Genomic DNA, 18,845 nt, shown 5'->3' with positions numbered 1-18,845 from the left:
CACGGAATAGATGTGAGCTCGAGAAGATTAAACTTCTCCGAGGACATAAAAATGGCGACAGCTTTCGACCGCATTACTTGCAAGTTAAACAGTTCCTTGTAACAGGATCATCCTAATTACGTTCACTGGAACGCAAGGAGCGGTGTTGCTACCATGGATGTCAAATTAGGTGATCTCTGGAAATCGCGGCATCTCTGCACATAGATCGCTTTTCCCGTGCCTTGTAGACTTGTACCCAATATCATCGGGCTTATCGTACACAGAGCAAAAAAAAAAATATTGAACTTCCTGGGTAACGCAACCAGTTAAAATGCTTTGCTCGAATGGCAGTGCTGTCTTCTTTTTTTTCAGAATTAAGAGACCTACGGGGAGTCCCGAAACTGGCGCGAAAGAAAAACCCTCATTCCGCCGAGCCTCACTGGTTGAGAGGGGGGCGCTGGGCAAGGGAAGGACAAGGGCAAGCAAAGGTGAAAAAAAGACTGAGGCAAAAGAAGCGCACGTAAACGAGGTCAGGAGACCGGAAGCGACAGTGTTATAATGGCGGGGGACTGGATTATTCGCAGATGCAAGAGATAAAATTACGCAGGGACGATGCACGAGTAAAATTTACAGCACTGTCGGGAGGGACTGTGGAGTGATCCATTTACGAATTGGAAAAACAGCGCAATCAAAGACGAGACACAAGAGAACGACAAAACACCAGCTCTGACTAACAACCAAATGGTTTATTGCTACAAGTGAGGCAGGATATAAAAGAAATGGCACGAGTAAAAACAGAAAATAAGCATGAGAGAAAGATACCACAAAACCACACAACTTGACTAAAAAAAGGCACGTCACTGATTAAGATACGCAAGTTCCTTTGATAGTAGATTTATTGATGGGCTGCTGATACAGGTGTTGCCTAGCTTTTTGATATGGTAAGCCTCCGAATGAGCCTTGTGGTCTCATCTTTATAACGGGCGATGATAGTGGTCCGACTGAGGTGCGCTTCGCAATCTTCACACTCAGCACAGTGTACAGCAAGATGGTTTCTGCGAGACTTGTTCTCTATATCTTTTGCATGTTCACGCAGTCTATCGTTGATGCATCGTCCCGTCTCACCGATGTAGAAACTGCCACAGGAGGTCGGGATTTTGTAAACGACAGCATCACGACACTGAACAAACTTCCGCTTGTGCTTCTTCTGGCAGCCTTTTTTGCTTCCATCCTCATTAACACTCGTCCACATTCCGCTAAGTTTATTCCTGGCTAAAAAAACCAGCCTAATGCCTCCTTTGCTCACTACCTCATTTAGATTGTGCGAAACTTTGTGCACATACGGGATGCACACTGCTCTTTTTCTTTCTGCCAGACCCGCATCGGTGCCCTTGATCTTTCGCAGGCTACATCGGTGAGACGGGCTGATGCATCAACGATAGACGGCGTAAACATGCAAAATATATAGAGAACAAGTCTCGCAGAAACCATCTTGCTGTGCACTGTGCTGAGTGTGAAGATTGCGAAGCGCACCTCAGTCGGACCACTATCATCTCCCGTTATAAAGATGAGACCACAAGGCTCATTCGGAGGCTTACCATATCAAAAAGCTAGGTAACACCTGTATCAGCAGCCCATCGAAAAATCTACTATCAAAGAAACTTGGGTATCTTAATCAGTGAGGTGCCTTTTTTTAGTCAAGTTGTGTGGTTGTGCGGTATCTTTCTCTCATACTTATTTTGTGTTTTTACTTGTGCCATTTCATTTATATGCTACCTCACCTGTAGCAATAAACCATTTGGTTGTTAGTCAGCGCTGGTGTCTTGTCGTTCTCTTGTGTCTCGTCTTTGATTGCGCTGTTTTTCCAATTCGTAAAACATGTAAGTACCAACCAGCCCGTATTTGCCCTCTTCTGGAAGTCAGTCATTGATCATGCAAAAATCTTGTCGTCGTGGCTGGAAGCTTGAACGACGTTCTCAGGGGGAAAAGAGCAGCGGTGCCAAAGCCCATAGCAAGGGGATTGGAAGACCTGCGACCAATGACTCCATAGGTGCGGTTCGCGCTGTGCACCCTACGAGAAGTGTGTTACCATGGTACCCGTGTAGAAGATGCAGTGCTGGCAACCGTGTTATCAGAAAGCTGGGACATGCAATGCAGTTTTAGGTAGTGGAAATCCACAAGAAAATTCAAGCAGGAGGACGCAAGAAGGGTTTCCAACGGGGTGGCAGCCATTTTAACCATGGGTTGGGCGGAACAGCAGGTTGGCCACTTGCTGATAAAGTATTGGACTTTTTAAGGGTTCCGAAGGCGCTCAGAAAGAGGGAGTAATCGGAGATGGGCAGGACTGAAAGGTGGAGGTTTTGGGAGAACAGCAGAATGGATTCAGACAAGGGCATAGAATAAACAACTTGTTCGCAGTCACCCAATGCATCAGAATTGCGGAACGCGAAAGACGACTACTGTGGGTGGCATTTTTAGACATAAAAGGGGCTAATGACAATGTGAGAAACAAGGCTGTTATGACTATTTTTGAAAAAAAGAGAGTGCGGACGTAAACTAATATGTTTATTAAAAGCAGTTTTCAAGGAGAACAAGAAAGCTATGAATTGGCAGGAAATGGAAGGTGCAGAATGAGTGACAGATAAAAGCGACTTAGGCAAGGACGCACTTTATCGCCACAAGTATTCATGTTCTGCATCAGGGCGATTGAACTGAAAATAGAAACGAGCTGATTAGGGTGTACTGTGTCGTGGCGGCGAAGGGGCCAACTGGAGACAAGTCGCATTGCGGGATTCATAAATGCCGATAACTTCGTTCTTCTAGCAGACTTCGCTGATATTTGTGGGGAAGAGGCCGATGCTCCAGGACCGAGATTAAGAGCTGGAAAATCGGGAGTCACTATTTTAAATGATTACGCTTGTACGATCACACTAAAAAAAATTCAGAGTTACCTATATTTAGAGCTTACAAGTATCATGGCATATAGATAAACGATGGCAGACACTACAAGCGAGGTCAAAGAGCGTAAATTATAAATATAGCAAAAAGAAGCGCAGCTGTCATGAAGAATCGCGTGCTATTGGGTTCTGACAAATATGAAGCTGTTCGGGGGATCTGGAAAGGTGCACTGGTACCGGACTTGACGTTGCCACAAATTCGGCACTTCAAATAAAGCAGAGGACATTTCTTTAAGGAGGTCTTTGAGGCGCATGGAAACACTACTAATGAAACAGTTCACGGAGATATGGGGTGGTCAACATTCGATGCGAGTGAGGCATAAAGTAAGGTGCAGTATAAAGAACGGTGGAGACATATGAGTGAGAACCGATTGGTGGCAAAAATTTTCAGGTGCTTATACAGATGCAGTCTCGATACTACAGTGAGGCGAAGAACTAAACCGCTTCTTAATGAATATAAATGCCAAAGGGAAGAAACCGGTAGTAAGACAACTTAGAAACAATAAGTACGATCCTCAGAAAATACTCACTGGCAAATTGAAACGCTGAAGCCAAGTTTAAGCTCTGTAGGACGCCTATTTCAAAGATTAAAACGGGAAACTTCTTGCAAATTCCAAACCGATTGGCTTTCTTTTCGGGGTCAGGACTGGGTGCTTGAGGGCGAAGTGTTACTGACAAGAATTTGACTGCACGGATGACGCTTCCAGTTGCTGCATGCAAGCCAGCGAAATAACAGAACATTTTCTTATCCAGGGCAAGGCCCTCCAGCCCTCAGTGCAAGATGCCGCCGCAGAGATTCGCGAAGCACAACGATTTCGGAATTGCCAGGACATGCTCAATTTTTAAAAAGCAGAAACAAGAGACGACTAGAGTATTTGTGGAGAAGGTTAAGAGAGTAGTTTAGATATAGAAAGAAATTTGGCACTAATCGAGAAATATTGAGCACACTTGAAATTAATGGCTAGGTGACAGTTCTCACCACCCTGATACAAAGGGGAGGCTAATAATTCTGTCTGTCTGTCTGTCCGTCCGACTGTCTGTGTCTGATTGTCCGTTTCTCTGTCTGTGTCGCCTTTTGCGCCCACAGTACCTGGAGCAGAAGCATCACTCCCAGGCAGGCGATGCAGCGGGCGGCCGGTGGGCGGAGGTCGGGCAGCCAGCGAGGGCCCACCATGGTTAGCAGCAGCAGCGCCACGGAGCCCAGTACGCCGACAGCGGCAGCGGCCACCCGGTTCAGTACGTACCGTGATAACGTGTCCCAGTCAATCACGTCGATAGCGCTGAACACGCGCAGAAAGCGTGGACATCAGTGGGCTCTGTGCAGCCGAAGAGTGCGCAGCGATGCACGACACGTAAAATGAAAAGATGTTTGGAAGAACTTTTACCCTTTTGACATGCAGCTAAATGGATAACTCGGTTGCCCCATCGGGGCCGTGCTGCTCTGTGAAAGGAGCTTCTCGGTCTTAAAAGACGCCCTCACGCTTGATTCCCGTCTCGAGTGCTCTAGCGGCGTGTTCTGTTATTTGTTGGTGATATTTGCGTATCGCGTTACAATTAATGGTCCAATTGCCGCCACAATGGCTCACACTAAGTCAAGATAAACATCGCTAGTACAGTCGATAGAAAAAGTTTGGGGATTGCGGGCGCTCTAAAAAAATATCTATTTTGGCACCGTCACGCAAGCCAGTGGCCTGGAATGCCTGAAGGGATGAGGGGAAGCGGCTGCTTTAAGCTCTGGTTTCAAGAACAGGCGAACAGGGGCGCTATGCTGGAAGGCCCGAGTTTGCTGAAACTCGGAATCTTCCCGAGCTCTGGCGACGCCCTCAGATGAGTGAACTAATGGTAGCAGGACAAAATCCCACCCTCGTCACGCCTCAAACTTCATTGGGTTATCTGGATATAATCCGTGCTTTATCATCACATCGGCGCCACCTCATCGGCTTCTTGGGCGGTCTACAAAGAACGGGTCACGTGAGCCAACCGCCGGTGCACTTTTCATTTGTGTGTCGCTCCACCAAGTGCACTGCGTGTGCAATTAGACAAACGAGGTTTGTTGAATTTTATAATGCACTTAATACACCTTTATAGGCATTTTATAGTGTGCAAGATTTGGATTTAAAGCGCTTTGGAGTGATTTATGCATTATAAAATTTTGCTTTGTACCGCGAGGGAACGCTACCAACGCCCGTCATCAGCTTACCGCCAATGGCGACGAGGTACATGTGCAACGTTGTGAAGGCTATGGAAGTAGTCCGCAAAAAAAAAATAAAGAGAGGTGTACCACTCCGCGCTGTTCTGTGGCCGTGTGGTCTAACGCGTCGCTCCGGAGAGTCGGCAGGCAATGGGAGCGCGTGGGTTCAAATCCCGCATGGTGAAACTTTTTTTTTTGCACATTTTTTTTCATCGCAAGTTGAATTTCGCGTTAGTTGAATGAGAAAACTCGTTTTTTTCAGAATCGCTTGAATATTATGCCGTGTTCTGAAATGAACTGCATGCATCTGCTCATTACATGCATACCGCGTTAATGTGAGATGTCTGAAATTCGTTGTCAATGAGATCGCACCGGCTTTTGGTCAGCAGTGGCGGTTATCTTCCCGATTCAGCAGCATTGTGACTATACTTTTTAGATGCAAGTGAGAGGTTTGTGCGAAAGATGACATTCATTCGTCGGATTTAATTAATTAGCACAGTGGTGAGTGCTCTGCAGTGGCCCGATTAACAAGTGGACTATGGACAATCACTTCACAAGCAGCCTATGCGAGCACCTCGCCGAAACTGGTCTACACTCCTTCTTTTAACTTTCTGTAACCTACATTCCACTCCCCCTTTTCTCAACTTATGCCTCATGGCAGACTTCTCGAATAAAAAAACAAAAAACAAAAAACAAGTGGCCATCTGCAACTTTCGATTTCGCCGTTGCCGAGGAGCCCACTTTTATGCGATGCATATTGCAATCACTCAATTCAGCCCTTGAGCGCGGCCGGGCAGCCACCATTGACCTTGAGCGCAACCACGTGACGTGACGTCACGACAGCCGGAGGAAAAGCTGGGCCCCAACTCGCGCGGTCGCGCGCCTGCAGCCACCACCTGACTCCCGCTCCTCCCGCTAGGGGCGCTGCGCCGGCGCGTGACGTCTTGCCGAGAAAATCGAGTGCCGCCAAGCAATACCTCGCCCTCAAAAAAAAAAGACCGCGCAATATGCTACGCATTCTTGGCTTAACCAAGGTAAGCCTGGGCACCTTTTATTTTTTTTGTGGGCCTCTCTTAAGGTACCTGGCATGTTATGAATTGTTCTGTGGAACCGGTGAGCGGCGGATCCAGTCTTCGCCAAAAGAGTCTGGGACCGACTTTGGCACTGTGCTGTAGAGTAGCCCAAAGGGCTTGGCGAGAACAATTATTTTTCACTGATTGCAATGTTCAATGCATAATGTGCCTTCCTCGTGAAATAGTTGGCCTTCACCATGTCAGGGCTGGACTTCGAAGGGGCCTTTACGCCAATGTAGGTCCCGTGGACGCATCCCACGACGTCTGTGATGCCGCCGCGCAGAAGGAAACGCTCCTCAACATACGCACGCTCGGCCGCAGTCGTGGGCAAAGCGAGCCACCGCTTCTGCACAGCCGCGTCGATAAGCGCGTCGGAGACGTCCCTCACACAGCGGCTCACAGTGCTTTATTGGCGTCCAATAAAACGGTCTGCACCGACGCTCCCCTGGAAGCTCCCGGTCGCGAAGAACCGGAGGGCGCAGAGGACTTGCTCTTCGACCGAAAGCGAATGAAGCCCGGTACGCACTCTCCGCAGGCGTGGGTCGTCGCCTAACTATTTACACAACCATCGTACCGATTTTTAAGCATGAAATGCTTTTAGCCCCCGTTGTCGGCAGTGTGGTGACGTCACGCCGAGACCGAGAGCCATCATCCGGGCACTGAAATCCAGTCATCCGGGCACTGAAATCCAGTCATCCGGGCACTGAAATCCAGTCATCCGGGCACTGAAATCCAGTCATCCGGGCACTGAATTCCAGTCATCCGGGCACTGAAATCCACTCATCCGGGCACTGAATTCCAGTCATCCGGGCTCTGAAACGAGAACATCCGGGCACCGTACGAGACTTAACGAGATTTAACGAGACTCTGTAAGCCCTCCTACGCGACCGGCATGCAAGCGCCGGTTGGTCTCCAAAGGAGTCACAAAAAATAACTGCTGCCAGTGTCTTCTCAATGTTTATCAAGATATCAGTCACTGTGCGTTTGATAATGCACGCAATTATAATTTCCGATTTCTAATAACGCGTGCAAAAAGCACATAAATGCCACGATACACTTTGTTGCCATACGTGATCTCTTAGGGGCTTCGCGCATCGAAACAACGCCGCGCAGGCGCACAGGGGCCCGGGGGAGAAGCGCTGCGTTCAAAGGGCAAGGCATCGCGCCGAACGGGTGGTGGCGTTCCTCCCTTCCATTACGGTGTGGTTCGGGTGTCCACCGAGATGGCAGAGAATTACTGCGCCATTTCCTTTCCTCAAAAAACCTTGCGTTCAAATGACAAGGCATCGCGCTGAACGGGTGGTGGCGTTCCTCCCTTCCTGTACGGTGCGGTTCGGGTGTCCACCGAGATGACATTAGGCCCGTAAACATTTCATGCTTACTCTACTCTCGGTTACGGGAGAGGCAGATATTTTTTCTCTCTTTCTCCTTTCGCTCTCACCTTCTTCCTTACTCGCACGCGCGGCTGAAGTGCTCACCAAGAAGTGAGACAGTCGCCCCGCCTTACATTTCATCCAAGGTAGACCGCGGCGGTCGGATTTCGATGGAGGCGAAATTCTAGAGGCCCCTGTACTGTGCGAGTCAGTGCGACGTCAGTGCACGTTAAAGAACCTCAGATGGTCGATTTCCGGAGCCCTTCACTACAGCGTCCCTCATAGCCTGAGTCGCTTTGGGATGTTAAACCACTAAAAACTAAACCAATTTTCAATTTCCTTCTTCTTTTCTTCTTTCACTCCCTCCTTGAATAATGCGTAAGCATTGTATGACTATGTTTGAGGTTTCGTGTCATGACGAGCTTGCCCGCGCGATTACGTCCGAACGAATGGGTTTATGCGGAAAACAATGGTACCACCGGATAGAGCATCAAAAAATCTCGTAGGGGAAATTGGGGGGTTGAGTTGGGTTAATTAGTTAATTAATTACAGCCAAAAAAGCGGGCGGGACCGGCGCAAAAGTGGCGCCAAATTTTAAAATGCCAAAAGTGTGCCACCACGTGACCGGAAGTGTGGACGGAGCCAACGTGTGGCGCCAAATTTTAAAAGGAAGCGTGACGTGAAGTTTGAAAAAACATGCTTAAGCGTTTCTCCAGTGTGGGTGCCGCAGTGATCTCTAACGTTCTTCCTTCCCTTACGGCGCGGTTCGGGTGTCCACTAGATGTGGCGGTTACTGCACTATTTCCTTTCCTCAAAAACCAGACCAAACAAAACAAGTGGGCCGTCGGCGCTCACTGGCGTTAGCGTTGTAGAGTTCGTTGATTTTGACGAAAGAAAAGGCGCACAGCTGGCTCCTTGGTGGTGGTGAAAACTTTTATTTTAGGAAAAAGAGTTTGTGAGCCACAGTGTGGCCCCGCTACATGGTCGGCGTCCCTAGTCCGGGACACCGCACGACGAGGCCCCGTCTCTCGCCCGTTTCACCAGAGCCCTTTGGGACTCAAGCGAGGAGCAGTTGAGGAGGGCAGTCTCCCATGCCTCTCTGGAAGGGGTAGGGGAAGGGGGGAGGTGGGGATTTTGAGTACATGCCCACACCATGTGGAAGATATCACAGGTCTCCCAACAGTGTGGGCATCGCCCATCCGTGTTAGGATCGTAATGTTTTATTATTGCAGGACAGAGTAGAGTACCTGTCTGCAGGCGCCTTAAAGTTCGCTCCTCCGTCTTACTCAGCCCTTTTGCAGGGGCCGGGAAAAGGCGGTGGTTGTCGCTATAATGTGTTAATATTTCCCTGAATCGCAGCAGCCGCTGGTTAGTCTCCGAGCCAGAAGAGCTGGGATGAGGAGCCCGGTGAGTAAGCGCTCGGGCAGCCGCGTCAGCGGCCTCATTACCTCGGAAGCCCTGGTGGCCAGGAGCCCAAATGATTCGTTTGGGTGTTGGATCAGTGGCAGTCCGTCGTAGAATACAAGCAGCTAAGGGGGAGATCTCCCCTGCCAAGTAATGTTCACATGCTTTTCGGGAGTCCGTGATGATTATTTGGAGAGGCGAAAATGTCACTGGAATTCGTCGTCGGCCAAGGCAGTAAACGGGTCCAGCCGGCCGTACTGACATTTGCCGTCAGAGGAAGCGATTACCCAGGCTGCTGCTGCTGCCGCCATGACAGTCCCGAGATGAATTCGGGGCACTTCAGCGTTCACGAGTTTAGCTCCGAGTTCACCTGTCAATCAAAACCATTGGTCACGCCCCCGGCGTGCCGTACATAAATTATAGGCGTACGCGCTATGGGTGGGCCACTCCCAACATCCCTGCCGGCTACAGGTATGCTGCGCGGCTGTGCTGATTACTGACAGACATCGACGATGTTGACCATCGAAATATAACAGTCAAAACGGACGTCATCGCTGATAAATCTAAGCATTTCTGCGAAGGACACGCAACGTGGCGAAAGCCGCCGATTTCTTCGCTCGCATACCAAGATTGCACAACACTATAGCCTGTTGCAACTACGTAAGACACAGCACAACGCTGAAGGCGTGTCACACCTGCTTGCAAGGCGTCAAACACGGAACACGACGACGAACTTCTCTTTCTACGACGACGAACCGGTGCTTGGAGCACGTCCTACTCCAACAACATCGCATCACAGGTGTTTGGCTTGGCCGTCCTTTCATCGGTGATACAGCTCAGCATCAATGTGTCAAACACATCTGGGATCGACAAACGATCGCTGCTCCAGACCCAGTGCAATAAAGTGTTTGTAATTTCCAGCACGCAAGCACTGCGTACTTCACAACCGTAACACCTTTCTCTGTTATAAGTCCGATTCCATTATTAAAAACAGGATCCCTCACCTGCCCGAATGATATTAATGCGATGCCCCTGCGGTATACAACGGCGATCGACTTTAGTGACCAAATAAGTCCGCAAAACCTTGAAGTGCGCGACGTTATCAAATACTACGCAGATACGCGCGCCACCCCCTTCACAGCTTTTAGTCAGCGTCTGATGACATGGGATGAGTTGTGTCGCTGGGTAGCACGCTCTTCGCATCCGCAGTGCACTAAAGAGGCGTCACACACAACAGGCATACGTAATGAATCATTGAATAGAGCCAAACAGCAATTTTTTTTCTCACACCGCATCACAGCCGCTCGCACGGCCAATTTCTACCGCTGAGATTCGCCAAGAGCGTACTAAAAGCAATGGTTGGCCATAGCGGGGTGCGGACGCGGCCGTAGCAGCGGAGAGCTCCACCTGAGGTCACTGCAGAGAGCAGCAGTGACGCGGGGGTGCAGTGAAGTTCAGTTTTTTGCTTTTGTTTATAATGCAAGCCAGAAGATGCATGACTGTTATATTTTGATATGCGACACAATAAAATATATTATCGCAATGGCCGAAAAATAAGACACATTCAGCGTGTAGTAGTTGCCCAGTCTTTCCAGTCGAAGGCAGCGCTACCGGCGGCGTGTCAGCGCAGGAGCTCTCTCGTTTTCGACACGGTGGGCTGCCGCTCTAGTTCGTATGCAAGCCACGCTGCAAGCCTCCATGCTGCAAGCAATGGCCTCACTATCGCCTCTAGCGGCAGAAAGTGTCAAATCTTTGTTAATTTCCTAAAGCTATGCTTTTCAACAACGCTTCATTGGATTCAGATTTTAAAATACGTTTGGAAATGAACAAAATGTTATAATATTATCTGTTGCCTTTTAACGTATTCAAGAGAAGTGAAAGGGTTGATACAAGAGTGCACCTAGTGCACACTGTTCGTCTTCGGAAATGGAGGGACAGATAGAGCCTGAAAGAGAAGACACGCCTTTGACACGCCCGAAAAGGCGTGTCAAACAGCTGGCGGCGAGTGTGCAGATAGATAGCAGAGAAGTCACGATTTCGCGATTGCTGATATGGCGCTGATAACTTCAGGTAGCGCTGCGGCCTGGTATTGCGCAGTGTATTGTGTTTGAAGTGTGAAACAGGCGCGCAGGGTGCGCTTGTATCGCCTTTACGTGGCTTTATCTCTACATTTTATTGTCCGCTGCCTGCGCACGTTCCGCGCTATCTTCGTTCACTGACTGCCGTCATCGCAAACTCGGATGAAACTCGGGCGAGCGCCAAACTCGGGCCTTCCGGCATAGCGCCCCAGGTCAGGAATAAACTAGTTTCCGAGCGCACGCCTGCCATAAACATTTTATGCAGACTATATATATCTCTTTATATCGAAGCCGCCGCAGCCATCCTTGGGGAGAGCCGCCAGAGTACGGCACAACCACGCTCTAACGCCATTTATTCCTCGTCGCTATCTCTAATCCATTACCAGATGTGGAAGCCACGACCTTATGTTCCAAGAAGTCATCTGAGAAGCTCGTTGTGGTATTCACATTGTACGATCGCGTTAACACAAGATCGATGCCGGTACCTCTCGACGTAGTTGGTTGCTACGGATTTGTGTCCAGAACAAAGTTCTCTCCTGGCAAGTAATGTATGGACGAAGTGTGCTTCGTCACTGCCAGCAAAAAATACGACAAAACAATTTCCAAAATTCAGTAAAAAATGGGGTCGTCTCGTCGTTATAAATTATTTTTGAGTAATGTTGCGACGATATCTGTTGTTAAAACAGAAGTGGCTGTGTCGTTACGACAGGGAACTTGGCAATACCACAGAAAGTCCGGTTGTTACCACAAGAATTTCTGTTGTCAGGTCCCAAGATACTACAGAAAATGTGCTGTGAGAACAGAACATACTTTCTTGTCATCTTCGGTAGGGCTATAATAACTGGCTGAAACATGGTAACTAGCGCAAAAAAACACAAGGGAGAGCAAAAAGATAACGATGGGACACCCGTTGGTACCTTTCCGTGGTCCCTTGTGTTTTTTCCCGCCAGTTATTATGTTTCAGCCAGTCAATCAAAAGCACCAACAGCCCAACTTTTTTATTTTATGATAACTGATGTCGCCGGTGATGAGAATTTATGACACCAATGGTGCGTTCGATTGAATCTGTGCCAGCAAATCCATGGCGTGTCTGTGGGGTGATCTTTTGCCGGGCGGCTTCGGGGTCTTGGCGCCTGGGACGAAGGGCTGCCACTCGTTCCTTGAACGCCTTGGAGACAGCGATGGGCTCGGGCAACTTGTTTGCGCTGTGTGTCCCTGACCCGAACTTCGGCCCGGCGCTGACCATCCATACGACTGACGCGAGGTCTTCTCTAGGAGAGTGTGTCGAGACACAGACGTCAACGCTTCCAGTTTTAATGCAGAAATACGTTCTTGGCCTGTGTCGCAATGTCCATGCCTCTTTCTGACTCCGTCCAAGGTTCTCGCACCCCATTTCCGCCGAAGGCAGCGACCATCCATCCCCAAGACACGTTGCCAACGTCTTCTTTCTACTCCCTGCCTCGCCGCGTGTGCTGTCACACTTTACGGCGGTAGGCATTTTCCCACTCACTCCACGTCGATGGCGGCCGCTTCTTCGCGACTGCAAGCTGTCGGGCCCCGCGGCTCAGTCGCTAGTCATTAAAAGCGTCGTGGCGTCCTTTCCGAAGAGTTTTTGATGGCTTTAGGTTCTTGTTTTTCCGCCGTTTCTTGTGTTACTTCTTCATCTGTTTTCTTTACAACATGGGCGTGTCGGAGGACAAAGCGTGCCGCCCGCAGTGTCTATTAGCCTTGAACACTTCGCGTCTACAAACAATACGGTGTGTTGCCTGGGAGCCTTCGTTCTTAGAGCTAGCACTCTATAACTGGAGTCTCTTTAGAATGCTTTTAACTCTAAGTTCCGTTTTTCTTCTTCAGATCCCGGCGAATGCGTCCGCTACTGACTGGCACCAGTGTCGAATGTCGCATGTTAGTGCCCAGCTACTGGAGCGGGCAACCGTCACTACAAAAAGAAGCTGCGGTGAACACAAGCATGAGCTGCATCCATCGCCACAAAACGAACCAGAGGCGGGGTGATTTCGGTGCGTTGACCACTCGTTTCAGCCTGTTGAACTTAGAAAGCGCAATAAAAAGACAGGGACAAGAAGAAGAAGAAGAAGCACGCAGGACAAACGCAGGACACAAGGGTTTGTCCTGCGTGCTTCTTCTTCTTCTTGTCCCTGTCTTTTTATTGCGCTTTCTAAGTTCAACATGTATTACCAACTCGCCCAACTTTCTGCATAGCTCGTTTCAGCCATAGCGTATTTCGGCTTGCATCTCTGTTGGAAAACGTTTAATGCCGTACGTAATCAGCGCAGTGTAAAATCGCGTTTTTGTATTACCATTTGATGGTGCTCTCCTTTGGTGGGTAGAAACAATTTTCTATATATGTGCCGAAATGCGATAAAAGGAATGAATAACGCAGTAAATTTAAGGCAACAGATTTGTGAGGAGTCAAGTCCCATGACAGCTGCTAAGAGAGGTTAGTGACGATAGAGGATGCCGATAGATGTGCTAAGCAACTGATACTATCTGAATTCCTTCATTGTCTTGATTGATTGTTACACGAATAGGATTAAACAGCTGAGGGGTGACTACAGGATAGCAGAAACTTTATTTTTTCTATTTTAACGTCCCGTGCCCAGGCACATTATGACTGCGTCGCAAAACGAAAGCCAGTGCCCTTTTTGGTTACTCGACGACGGTAGCCAAACCCGAGTTTTTCAAACGCCTTTTATCTTACAAACTTTTTGTTCTAAATTATAGTTATCTCGAAAAACCCACTAGACTCCCTGCTTTTGATCTAAAAAAACCGACATGAAGTCACCTTCGGTCGCGCTTTAGGGGTGTTTTTCGATGCAATAAATTGATGAGAATAGTCTGCACAAAACTGCAGCGCTCAAACGGCAACGAAGTTTTTCTGGTATGTGGTGTAACACGCAGCGAGGCATCGTGTTTTGTATTTGCGTGCATCTAAGTAATGCTGTAGTGCGAGATGGCATAGATTTCCAAACAACCTTTGCTGCTGTTCAGAAAGAAGTGGAAGTGCTCTATATATGACCTCGCGTACATAACTCACAAAGAAAAGAAAAAAAAACTTTCCTTACATCTGCACCGATTCACTTCGTTTTACGCAAAAGTTCACCGCGTAGAGTTCCCCGTGCGTGTGCACCTACCGGGCATACGCTCACCAATGCTGCACAATAGTGCTCAGATGTATATTGTATACAGTACTGTATACGGGGTGATTTTTTTATCTTTGCAGATTTTTATTTTTAAGCTGTGCGAGATACGTCCGCGCGCTTTGTTCAGCTGGACTGTACAGAGAGGTGGACAAAACGCACCTAATATTACTCAATCATCATACGATTGATTAACATGAATTAACTGATAAACTTTTTTTATTTTAGATTTTAGGGTGCAAGGTTATATAGCGAAATTGACGGCCCTCAAGCTCGAAGGTGAGGCCTGTTTTCAAATTTTTTTAATCGGCAATGTGGTTCGAGCTATCGAATGTTAAAATTTCAGCCAACGTTCAACCCGGCTGAATATAGTAGACGAGAGAAAGCAAAGCCGGTGGTGTTTACAGTGAAGGACGGTGTGACGTCATTGCTACGTCATACGGCGCAGCTTGGCTCCAGCTGTGGCTGGTCACGTGGTGTGACGACACGCGCGCGAAGGCTGGCGTAAGGCTAAACGGCTAATGACCGTGAAAGTTGCAACCCGGGGAGTGGAGCTTTCGCTCCGGAATGTGCATTAGAAAGCTCGTTGGGTTGGCTTTTCTTCATTGTCGAATTATAAAATGGCGTTTCCGCTCGAGGTGTCATCACCGAAACGAACTTCTTGAATTTCATCAAATACACCATGGCGGCTGCATTTGATGCATAAGATGTGCGAGAGGCGCTATTTTGTAAATATGGATTGAGGAAAAGTTAACGAGCGCCCCACCGCGGTGGCTCAGTGGTTATGGTGCTCGGCTGCTGAGCCAATGACGCGGGTTCGATCCCGGCCGCAGCAGTCAAATTTCGATGAAGGCGAAATTCTAGAGGCCCGTGTACTGTGCGATGTCAGTACAGGCTAAAGAACCCCAGGTGGTCGAAATCTCCGGAGCCGTTCACTACGGCGCCCTCATAGCCTAAGTTGCTTCGGGACGTTAAACCCAATAAACCAAACCAAAAGTTAACGAGCTCTGAAATGCGTATTTTGCACATCGATATTTCGAACCACATCGCCTATTAATGACATTTTAAAACAGTGCTCACCTTCGATGTTGACGGCCATAGATTTTATAAACCTTAGCTCTTAAAATCAACAAAAATGTATTAGTTAAGTTAATTAATCGTCTAATAAGTAATTAATCTGATCTAAAAATGTGCTTTCCTGTACAATCTAGCTTAAGAGACTGCGCAGACGTATCTCTCAGTTTATAAATAAAAATCTGTAAAGGCTTAAAAAAAATCACCCTGAATACATCCACCTCTGTCCTTTCTTTTTCTCGCTTCTCTACTTCTTTCCCCCAACCTGCCGTCTCCCAGTGGCTTTCATTCCCGCTAGCCTCGGTAGCAAATGTCGCAGCTAGGAAAATCTTCTCCTTCCGTTTTTATTTCGCTGTGAATAAATCTGTATAATAATAATTTCGGTAATCTCGAAACACGCCGTGTTTTGTCTTTTCTTGGGTGCCTCGTCCGCTGGGCTATAGGCATGGACTACCATCAACAACACGCCCAACAACCTGTCGAATAATTTCGGAGAGCATTTCGACCTAAAATGATTTCTGTCGTTATACTTGAAATACGGTACTTATGGTTCTAACGCGCACCTTCTTTTCCTGAAAAAACTGGCTAAATATTACATGTGCGTAAGAACCGAGTTTGAAAATGAAACTGCGCCAGCAACATCCTGTTCTTATCGGCCTCACACAATTGGGACTTCGTGTTTTTTGTGAATGGACATTATCGATATCGGATGGATGGAAACAAGTTTATTACACAAAAGAAAAAAAAAATCTTCCAGAGTGGTCCCCTACTGGTCCAGTTATCGATATCGATTGCGTGCCTACCGTCGTCGTGGATACCGATAAGACTCGCAAGCGCCCCGCCATCAAGGCGCCGACCAGGAGTTGAGCCAATATACCAGGTGTCCCAGCTAAATGTAACCAAGCTTTTAAAAAACACGGGATGCCCTAGCCGTCTGAAACCATCTGAGGGTTCTTCAGAGTCGCGTGACCTAGTCTGCAGTATTTTTTTCGTTCTTCAAGGTTAAGTAATTAGTTAAGCTTAATTAACTAACTTTTTAATTACTGACTTGATGAACAAAGTGTCAATGGAAAAATTGTAGGTCGCTTTGAAAAACGCCTGACTGAAACATTTGCAGCAACGTACTATTTACGTAAAGGAGTTTTTTTACTGGCCTTTAACCGTGATTCAGACAATAAGAAAAAGCTTCCACGTGACAACTGTGCCACTTCAACGTCCCAAGACGCGCGTTAAAGAATAAAATCCGTTTTTTCTGAAGTCCTCTCCCCGATGAGAATTTGGGTGCACATTGGGGCAGAGAAGTGAGCGAGCAGCTGGTCACGTGACAATTTTCTTTTACGGCCAATAAATGAAGCTACGTAAATCGTAACTTGACGGAAACAGCACTACTAGCGGTTTTTCGAGGTAATCTAAAACTTTTGCATTGACACTTTCTTCCTGAAGTCATTAATTAAAAAGTTAGTTAATTAAACTTAACTAATTAATTAACTTTGAAGAGCGAAAAAAATACTCAAGACTAGGCCACGCGACTGTGAACAACCCTGAGCTGGTTTCACTGGACTAGGACATTTCGCCTTTTTTAAAATTTTGGTTACATTTAGCTGGGACGCCCGGTATGAGCCTGGGTTGCGATGACGCGCCGCGTTTACTAAAACGCCTGGCTAGAAAAGCTGAACCGAGTAGACGTGCGAAAGTACGTGTTTAGCGTGGTTAGCTCATGGTTTTGTTTTCCTGGGTCGTCGGCACGCCTGGCGACGATATTAGACTCAGGCCATGCTCTGATCGAGGTACAGCTGATCTGGTCTGTTCGCGCCGCAGATGGAAGCTGATGAAGATGATGTGCAATGTGCAGCCCGAGAGGCATCGATGCGTTTTTCAAAATTCACGCTTGGCGCTAATATTTTGTTGTAATCGCCTATAGAAATTTCTTTGTTCATGCCACTACGCCTTGGCCGATCCCCTCATGTGGGTATGGGATATGTTTTAAGAGGAAGCAGAAGAAGAAGCGCCAGTGTGTGTCGCACTTTATGCACCCTGGCCAATCCCCCGCCTTGGGTATGTGCCATTAAGCTTGAGGACATCATCATCATCATCAACTCGAGGCGTAACTGGCTGCGGCGATAGCGCAATGCTCTTGAGCAGTGGCTAGCGAAGCTGATTTTGTTCGCGCCGTCGCGGGTTCGAAGGTACCCAGTCGCGGCAATATTTTATTTTCTTTGACCTCGAGGCTAGGGACGCCACCAGATTCTTGTTTGGGCTTGACCCCGTGCAGTAGAGCTTTCGAACAAGCGACGTTGCGTGCGGCCTATGGCCTCCCTGGCTCAGCGGAGCAGCCACGCGCCGAGCGTTGCTGACGCTCCCGAGTATTTTGCCGCTCTGCCAAGTTAGCTAAGCGCGGCACCGCCGCTAGAGCTGCTGCCTAAAGATATACGCGGCATGATGTTACCGTTTAGCAGCGCCTTGTCGATCTGCCATCGTCTGCACTACGCGTTACATGATGACAAATAACGAGCAATGAAGAGGTAGCGATTTGAAACAAGGCGATCTTGTGTACCTAAGCGTAACATTTGGTGCGCGTTACAATCGAAAACATGGCACTTATTTTGCGAACTTGAGAATCCGATGCGCGTTACAATCGAGGTCGCCTTAAAATCGAGTAAATCCGGTATTGTCTTCGCGGAAATACAAAGGAAAAGGGGAACATGAACTTTGGACAAGTGTTTTTAAATAGGTTGACCGTTTGCCGTCAGCGAATAACAAGAATCATTGCCGCGATTGTTGCCAGAATACCTTCGCGATAGGGTTTACAAAAAACAAAATAAAATAAACAACGATGAGCAGCTAGGGAAGACTCAGGGTGCTGGCGCTTTCCATTTATCCAACACTGCGCTAGTAGCCGAGCCATTTCGCGGAGCCGAGGAAAGGCCATACTGCGCATGCGCGAGGAGCACTGATGTCACACGGCGCACAGCTGGCGCGCCGCCGCCAGCTTGATTGGCGTCTAGGTAAAAAAAAAACAATAAAACTGGGTCAAGTAGGTAAGCATGTAGAGGGGACTATTTGTTAAATTTATTTCAATGATACATGAAGCCACAAGTGTTAGGAAGACCTGTTTCGCAACCGCATTCAGTCATGTTTAGCTGAAATCGAGGTGTTACGGAGCAACTCTCAGGATGCTTTGCATGTACACTGATCGGAACCAAAGCAATGATCCACGGTGCCACAGCTCACCTGTCTTGCAGCAGAGAAGGGGACATAAAGCTCCTCCGCGACGAGAAGGACCCTTCGCTGTCCATCCTGCGCTGAGTGGTGGTCCAGCCTGGAGAAAAAGTCGTGATGTGAACCATATGGAGCTGAGCACGAGCGAACGCCGCGTTTTGCGATACGTTAGACTCCGTATAATGCCCGTGTAATACACAGGCACAGAAACGGAAGATACGTTTCGCTTATGGGGGCCCCCGGTATCCATCCAGAAAGCGACCCATTATCACTTTCGACATTGACGAGTCCTACGAGTACAATAGTGGAGAAGCAAAATTGCTCTTGTGATTCTTGCAC

At 48.0% G+C, this 18,845-nt stretch overlaps 1 protein-coding gene across 1 annotated transcript in view; it reads right to left on the bottom strand.

Moving 5' to 3' along the window:
* LOC149356678 (uncharacterized) overlaps positions 1–18,583 on the bottom strand; it is a 106,551-nt gene extending 87,968 nt beyond the window's left edge. Inside the window, exons 1-2 of the mRNA XM_089576405.1 lie at positions 18,519–18,583; positions 4,027–4,216 (exon numbers count right to left, since the gene is read on the bottom strand). Coding sequence (XP_089432531.1) covers positions 4,027–4,216; positions 18,519–18,583 — 255 coding nt within the window. The remainder of the gene's footprint in view (positions 1–4,026; positions 4,217–18,518) is intronic.
* Between the last annotated feature and the right edge of the window lie 262 nt (positions 18,584–18,845).

Source organism: Amblyomma mixtum, chromosome 3, assembly GCF_055824585.1.
Source record: "Amblyomma mixtum isolate Tamu chromosome 3, ASM5582458v1, whole genome shotgun sequence".
NCBI lineage: Eukaryota > Metazoa > Arthropoda > Arachnida > Ixodida > Ixodidae > Amblyomma > Amblyomma mixtum.
Note: the sequence above shows the minus strand (reverse complement) of the source record. Positions and strands in the feature narration are given on the sequence as shown.